Source organism: Cololabis saira, chromosome 16 (assembly GCF_033807715.1).
Source record: "Cololabis saira isolate AMF1-May2022 chromosome 16, fColSai1.1, whole genome shotgun sequence".
Lineage (NCBI taxonomy): Eukaryota > Metazoa > Chordata > Actinopteri > Beloniformes > Belonidae > Cololabis > Cololabis saira.
The window spans coordinates 3,127,852-3,135,957 of record NC_084602.1 but is presented as its reverse complement, the minus strand read 5'-3'; the positions used below and the strand labels follow the sequence as shown (position 1 = coordinate 3,135,957).

The following is an 8,106-nucleotide window of genomic DNA, read 5'->3' as shown; positions in this document are numbered from 1 at the left end:
TGCTCCGAGTAAAGGATTGTGGGAAGGCTCAGCCACCGTCCTCTGGACCTGCCTGACAACTGTTTGTTCAGAGATGAACTGCAAGGAATGATGGTCCCTTTTCCCCGTCACCTTCATGGCTGTGGCACCAAACGGGCCAGTTTGGTTCTCAGCCTGACGGTGAGGTTCCCAAACCAGGCTGACATCCCATATCGGAACAAGCTCTCCAGGGGCCTGTACTACGAAGCAAGTTCAACATATCCAGGATATCTTTTCCTTATCCAGATTCACTAAGCGGGACAATTGCAATCACGCTAAGCGGTCACACGACGGTGGTTATCAACTCGGTATATCAACCCAGGTTTCTCCAATCTGGATATGAGCGCGTGCACATAAAAGGGGCGGTGTTTTCAGCGCAAGCATGGAGAAGTCCGCTGTCAGAGCCGCTTATTTCAGTAGCGAAGAGCAAACAATAATTTTACGGAAATATGATGAGTATAGGCATATAATACAGGCAAAAAGCAACACAGTTGCAGCTGCAAAATGCAGGAAAGACAGCTGGCAAAAGATCGCTGACTGTAAATGCGTAAATTCATAGGGATATAAACATATATTTGAATATTCTGGGAATCTTAATCTTAAACTGTAAACCATGATCAGCAATATTAAAATAATAAAAGGCTTGCAATATTTCAGTTGATTTGTAATGAATCCAGAATGTATGACATTTTTTTGTTTTTGTGTTTGCATTACAGAAAATCACAATATTCTAATTTTCTGAGACAGTCCTGTATATATTGGTTCTATAACTATTGTTGTTGACCGATAACTTGTGCTGATGCTGTACCAAAGAATTGGGTTTTTTTATTTATTTTATTTTTTTTTTATTTTTTCAGGAGGGGGGTATTTAGTTTTTTAAAGTGACTTCTCAGAATGTTCGAGGGACGAAATTGAAAATCCCTTTTTTGCTATCCCCTTACAAATGCATCTTCTTTTTCATTTCTTCTTGATTTATTTATTTAATTGGTATTAGTTTTGGATTGACTGTACATCGGATTTTGGGTGATGATTTGTTTTATTTATTCATTGATTGATTGATTTTTTATTTTCTCCTCCACCTCTTTTTTCTTTTTTTCCTTTTTTTTTGGATCGTTCATACAGGTACTCATCAGGGAAAGCAAAGGGGTTTTGGTGGTCCCTGAATACGCGTTCTCTTCGGAGGGATCCTCTCACGATCCGCGCACCAAGCTCCACTGGATTCTCTTCGAAAGGGCATACCATTTTCCAAGAGAGCTGATTGGTCAGTGGGCGGTGCTTTTATACCCGGCGATCTGTATCTCGAACATAACCTGCTCCGGAGCAGGTTAGCTGTTCAGCATAAGTTACCATGGCGATGTGCCCCGGTAAGAAGTGAACCACCTTCGTAGTCCTGAAAACCCAGGGTTAAACCTGAAGTTACCTCGCTAACCCCAAATCCCGCTTCGTAGTACAGGCCCCTGGACTGCCTGCTAGAATAAACACATGAGGCTTCTGTCCGAACCACACAGCCTTAATCGGCGCAAAGAGTGCCATCTTTGCTGCAGTCGGGCCTGCAGACTCTCCAGGTGGACATCCCAACTAACACAGTTATCTAGATCAGGGGTCGGCAACCCGCGGCTCTAGAGCTGCATGCGGCTCTTTAGCGCCGCCCTAGTGGCTCCTGGAGGTTTTTCAAAAATGTTTGACCTTTTTTTCCTTTTATTCTTTTTTTTCTTTTTTTCCTTTTTTTCTTTTTTCTTCTTCTTTTTTCCTTTTTCTCTTTTTTTCTTCCTTTTTTCTTTCCTTTTTGATCTCGCAATTTTGACTTTTTTCTTGAAATTTTGACTTTTTTCTCAACATTTTGACTTTTTTCTCAAGATTGAACTTCAACATTAATCTCGACATTTCGACTTTTTTCTCAACATTTCGACTTTTTTCTCGACATTCCGCCTTTCGCCATTTGCCTTCATTCTAAGGCTTATATAAGACTTTTCATTTTTTGTGGCTCCAGACATATTTGTTTTTTGTGTTTTTGGTCCAATATGGATCTAAAACATTTTGGGTTGCCGACCCCTGGTCTAGATCAACTCCAGGATGTTTGTGTGAGCTGACCTGCTATTGGGGGATGTAGGACACCAGGACTGTGATCCCCCATCAATCTTGGATCTAAGACCATTTCTTTAGTGTTTTGGACGTTTAAAATTAAATAATGAGCATCACACCATTTCACAAAATGCTCTAGTTCAGAAAAGTAAGCCGAAGTCTTGAGTGTTTATGCAGGAGACTAATAATGGCAGTGTGGTCAGAAAATGTAAAAACAAGGTTCCCGGGGTTCCTGTTAGTGCATTCATCTGTGTAAAGTGTAAAAAAGACAGGAGAAACGACACAGGGACACCTGAGCTGATTGAGTTGATCTCTGAGAGGCTGTTGTTGATTCTTACCTGCTGACTTCTATCAGTTAAAAATGAAAAATACCATTTCATTAAAAAAGGGTTGACACTCATCTGCCTCAGCTTTGAGACAAACTGTGCATATGCTTTAGGGCACTCCAGGTAAAAACACACAATAAGCTGCCATAAATCACAGCAACAGATGAGGAGACTTAATCTCCACAATTCTCTTTTCCTGTTAAATAAAGATGAAATAAGTGAATTAAACAGTGTAATCTCAGTTAAATGGAGCCGTCTTGGGAGCAGGAGCGGCTGCAGGAACATGTTCTGCTCTGAAGATGCTGCTGGACGGTACCAGAGGTGCAGCGGTTCAGCTTCTCTCTGCAGGGTGGAGGTCTGGGAACGCTCAGGAAACCTCCCAAGATGAGTCACTTTACCGTCAGCGTGTTGACAACTGAGAGCACGTTGTGACACTAGATGTAGTAAATGTTTGACTTTTAATGGGCCGTGAAGCCTGAGAGCAAGGGTCAAGTAAACTTTGAGTTTCAATGTGCAGGTGAACAGAAGCAGCAATAAAAATGAATCATGATGGAGACAGAAGCTCATCTGGACCTCTGGGGATGTAAAGTCAGCTCGGGTCGTCACTCCTGTGTTCCCAGGTTTCTAGAACTTCCCCAGACCAGGATCACACTGGTGTCTACACTGATGTTTACAAGACTTGTTTCAGTTAAAATGATAATAATTATATTAATACGTGGATGTTTTTCTGAATCAGGTTGATTTAAAAGTTGAAAAACTGATTGGAAGCTTTGAGATCCGGAGACTCTGACTGCAGACTGTGGAGAAAGAGAAGCTCCAGCAGAAACATGTGACCTCCACCAGAGCTGTCAAGTAACCAAGTACAAATACTTAGTTACCTTACTTAAGTAGAAATTTAGGTTATCTATACTTCACTGGAGTAATTATTTTCCAGACGACTTTTTACTTTTACTCCTTACATTTTCACACAATTATCTGTACTTTTTACTCCTTACATTTTAAAAACAGCCCCGTTACTCTATTTCATTTGGGCCTTTAAATAAAAACTATCCAGTTAAATTGCTCCATCCGGATAGAGTGAATTTGGTTGTGGTTGTTTCAGATGTTCTTGTCCAGTTTTGTTCTTACATCCGTTCCCTCAGATTCCTGCAACTAAACTTGGATGTACATTCCAATAAAGGTTAGGATAAATGATAACATGAACATGAAGTTTGACTTTTTGCACCATTACAATACTTATAGGCAACTAGTCATCATATCTGCTGCTCTCTGAAACACATGTTAATGCTCAATAGTACACATATATTCTTCTTTAATATATTTACATTATACTAAGATACATTCATTTTCAATGGCTTTTGTCCTTAATGGCTTTTTTCCCCCTTACATTACTTTTACTTTTATACTTTAAGTAGTTTTGAAACCAGTACTTTTATACTTTTACTTGAGTAAAAAACTTGAGTTGATACTTCAACTTGTACAGGAGTATTTTTAAACTCTAGTATGTATACTTGTACGTGAGTAATGAATGTGAATACTGAAGACACCTCTGACCTCCACTCTCCAGGGTTCAGTTCAGGAACATATCAGTCTGTGGTAAAGTGGAAGTGACTGCTGGTTCAGCAAACGCTGCTTCATCACAAGCTGCAGACCGCGGGGTCGCCGGGGCGAGAGCGCAGGGGCCGGCGGCCGATCCGGCGAACTGGCGCCATCTGCTGGACAAACAAGCGCACTGCAGAAACAAACGGAGAGGAGGAGAAACAAATTACACATGGAAAACATTTATTTATAACAACAAAATTTAAACAATTTCAGCAAGTTGAACAAAAAACAAAAACATTGCAGTAAATAGTGAGAATATAACTATTTAGCTCAGGTTACCATCAGTTTATACGCTCTCTTACAAAAACGAAATAACATCATGCTCAAAATGGAAAGTAATCTTAGTTGGTCATAACACAGCTGGAATATTTAACTCAGGATACCATCAGTTTACACGCTCTTACAAAAATGAAATTACTCTGCGATTGATCCTGGCATACTGGATGTGCTGGTATGGGTAGATTGAAAGAAAGACACTACATTAACAAGGAAATACATATTGTACTGTGCGCATGTTTAAATTGTGTTCTTTGTTGAATTTTATGCTCCTTTATATAGGCTACCACTTTGTTTTCAAACATCCGTAGGATGATCATTCCCAAACTTATAATACCGGTACGTAACATTCTGATCTGACGTGTTTCCGGTTTCTGCTAAGTGCTGTCTCATTCTTATTTCTACCATTTGGAGCCCTCACACTCTCTCACACTTGATCACTTCCAGCTGACGTCACTAAAGTCTGTGAAGGTTCAGGGCTGCAGGGTTTAGGGCGGAGATTGGAATTCAGGGTGAGGGTTTATATTGCTGTCGAACCACTTCCTGAATCAGTCACGTGGTACAGCCAGGCGGCGATGCGTCTGACGTCATCACGTTCAGCTCCGCCCCTGAGTTACGCAATCCTGGAAACCTCAGAGTTTCTGTTCAGGGGAAAGTGAAACTGTCTGACAGTTGCTAAGAAGAGGACGATGGCGCAGCAGGAAAATCAGCTCGACCGGGTTAAATTCTCTTGTTCCATCTGTTTGGATCTTTTAAAGGATCCGGTGACTATTCCCTGTGGACACAGTTACTGTATGAAGTGTATTAAGGACTTCTGGGATGAAGAGGAGAAGAAAATCCCCAGCTGTCCTCTGTGTAGAGAGACTTTTACTCCGAGGCCGGTGCTGGTGAAAAACACCATGTTAGCTGATTTAATGGAGGACATGAAGAAGACTGGACTCCAAGCTGCTCCTGCTGATCACTGCTATGCTGGACCTGAAGACGTGGCCTGTGATTTCTGCTCTGGGAGAAAACTGAAAGCTGTCAAGTCCTGTTTATTCTGTCTGGCCTCTTACTGCCAGAAACACCTTCAACCTCATCATGATGTGGCTCCATTAAAGAAACACAAGCTGGTGGATCCCTCCGAGAACCTGCAGGACAACATCTGCTCCCGTCACGGTGAGGTGATGAAGATGTTCTGTCGTACTGATCAGAAGTGTATCTGTTATCTCTGCTCTGTGGATGAACATAAAGGCCACGACACAGTCTCAGCTGCAGCAGAAAGGACGGAGAGGCAGAGAGAGATGGAGGTGAAACGACAACAAATCCAGCAGGAGATCCAGGACAGAGAGAAAGATGTGAAGCTGCTTCAGCAGGAGGTGGAGGCCATCGATCAGTCTGCTGATAAAACAGTGGAGGACAGTGAGGAGATCTTCACTGAGCTGATCTCTCTCCTCCAGAAGAGAAGCTCTGATGTGAAGCAGCAGATCAGATCCCAGCAGGAAACTGAAGTGAGGAGAGTCAGAGAGCTGGAGGAGAAGCTGCAGCAGGAGATCAGTGACCTGAAGAGGAGAGACGCTGAGATGAAGCAGCTCAGAGACATCGAGGACCACAACCAGTTCCTCCACAACTACCCCTCACTGTCACCACTCAGTGAGTCCACACACTCCTCCAGCATCAGCATCCGTCCTCTCACACACTCCTCCAGCATCAGCATCCGTCCTCTCACACACTCCTCCAGCATCAGCATCCGTCCTCTCACACACTCCTCCAGCATCAGCATCCGTCCTCTCACACACTCCTCCAGCATCAGCATCCGTCCTCTCAGGTACTTTCAGGATGTGACAGCAGCTGTGTCAGAGGTCAGAGGTCGACTACAGGACATCCTGAGAGACACGTTGACAAACGTCTCACAGGCCGTTACTGAGGTGGATGTTTTACTGTCACAACCAGAACCAACGAGTAGAGCTGGATTCTTGAAATATTCATGTGAAATCACTCTGGATCCAAACACAGTACACACATGGCTGTTACTGTCAGAGGAGAACAGAAAGGTGACAGTTATGAACCAACGTCAGTCTTATTCTAGTCATCCAGACAGATTCACTAATCTTCATCAGGTCCTGAGTAGAGAGAGTCTGACTGGACGTCATTACTGGGAGGTGGAGAAGAAAGCATGTGTAGTTTTTGTAGCAGTTTCATACAAGAATATCAGCAGATCAGGGGGGTTGAATAAAAGTGGATTTGGATATAATGACAAATCTTGGTCACTACGTTGTTCCTCAGAAAGTTATGTATTTAATCTCAACGACATCCAAACCTCCATCTCAGGTCCTCAGAGCTCCAGAATAGGAGTTTACCTGGATCACAGAGCAGGTGTTCTGTCCTTCTACAGCGTCTCTGGAACCATGACCCTCCTCCACAGAGTCCAGACCTCCTTCACTCAGCTGCTACACGCTGGAGTTCATGTTTACTCCCCTCCTGGAGCCTCAGCTGAGTTCTGTAAACTCAAATAGACTTATTTACTCTTCATGTTTTTATTTCAGTTTTTCTTTATTTTATTTTCTTCTCAGAGACGATCGTCTCAAACTCTGATGGATAGAGGGATGTTTTTGTTCTATAAGTTGATGTTTTGTTGTGATTTCCTCTTTTGGAGGTGGAAGTTGTTCTTTTGTACAGTAGTTTCACCTGGGAAATATTAATAATATTAACATCTTCTATTTCAGTATAAAAACATAGAAATAAGCCTGTGTTGTAATTGTTGTTAACTATTAGCTTTGATGTGTTTTTATGTTGTATTTCTCTTTTCTTCCACTTCATGGACTCCAACAGACGACCCACCAGACCTTCTTCATCTCTGATATCATGTCTGCATTCACACTCGTTTCCTCATTCATTAGCAAACCAAATGTTCTTGAATGTTCATGTTTTCTAAAGATGAAGATATTTTTTAGACTCGAGCACAAAGTAAATGATTTCATAAATGTTAGTGACAGCAGCAACGCAGCAAACAGTTCAGTAAAGCCTGTAGTTGGTGTAAACTAGTGTGTTGGGGCCGGTAGTCATCGCTGCAGCTGCAGGACCAGACTAGATCTGCACATCACATGTTGTTGATGTCTCAATCTGTTGAGGATGTTTCATGTTTAACAATCTGAATATTTAGTAAGAAATAAAACTTCTGATGTTCTAACAAAGTGTTTTCTTCAGTCTTCATTCCAGGATTTGACTCAGATCTGAGGGAGAAAACATGAATCTAATATTTAAGTAAAACTGAGGCAGTTTTCCTCCTGAAACATCACAAAGTACAGAGTTCATGTTCACAACAGATCATATTTCTGGATTTAAATGTGTCTTTACTGATTTTACTGCTCTTGTTCTGGCCAGACTTCACTCAGAAAAGAGGATTTAAATCTCCACAATCCTCTTTTCCTGTTAAATAAAGATGAAATAAGTGAATAAAACAGTGTAATCTCAGTTAAATGGAGCCGTCTTGGGAGCAGGAGCCGCTGCAGGAACATGTTCTGCTCTGAAGATGCTGCTGGACGGTACCAGAGGTGCAGCGGTTCAGCTTCTCTCTGCAGGGTGGAGGTCTGGGAACGCTCAGGAAACCTCCCAAGATGAGTCACTTTACCGTCAGCGTGTTGACAACTGAGTGCACGTTGTGACACTAGATCAGTGATCGGCAACCCAAAATGTAGAAAGAGCCATATTGGACCGAAAACACAAAAAAACAAATATGTCTGGAGCCACAAAAAATGAAAAGTCTTGTATCAGCCTTAGAATGAAGACAACACATGCTGCATGTTTCTATATTATCTATAAC

General features: G+C 42.0%; 1 protein-coding gene across 1 annotated transcript; it reads left to right on the top strand.

Moving 5' to 3' along the window:
- The first annotated feature begins 4,942 nt into the window (after positions 1–4,942).
- LOC133462261 (tripartite motif-containing protein 16-like) lies at positions 4,943–7,668 on the top strand. The gene has a single exon (XM_061743407.1). The coding sequence runs from the start codon at positions 4,994–4,996 to the stop codon at positions 6,797–6,799; it is 1,806 nt and encodes a 601-aa protein (XP_061599391.1). The 5' UTR covers positions 4,943–4,993; the 3' UTR covers positions 6,800–7,668.
- The last annotated feature ends 438 nt before the right edge of the window (positions 7,669–8,106 follow it).

Bases quoted from the DNA above. Each gene is read 5' to 3' on its own strand.
- LOC133462261 (XM_061743407.1), top strand. From the start codon at position 4,994: ATGGCGCAGCAGGAAAATCAGCTCGACCGGGTTAAATTCTCTTGTTCC.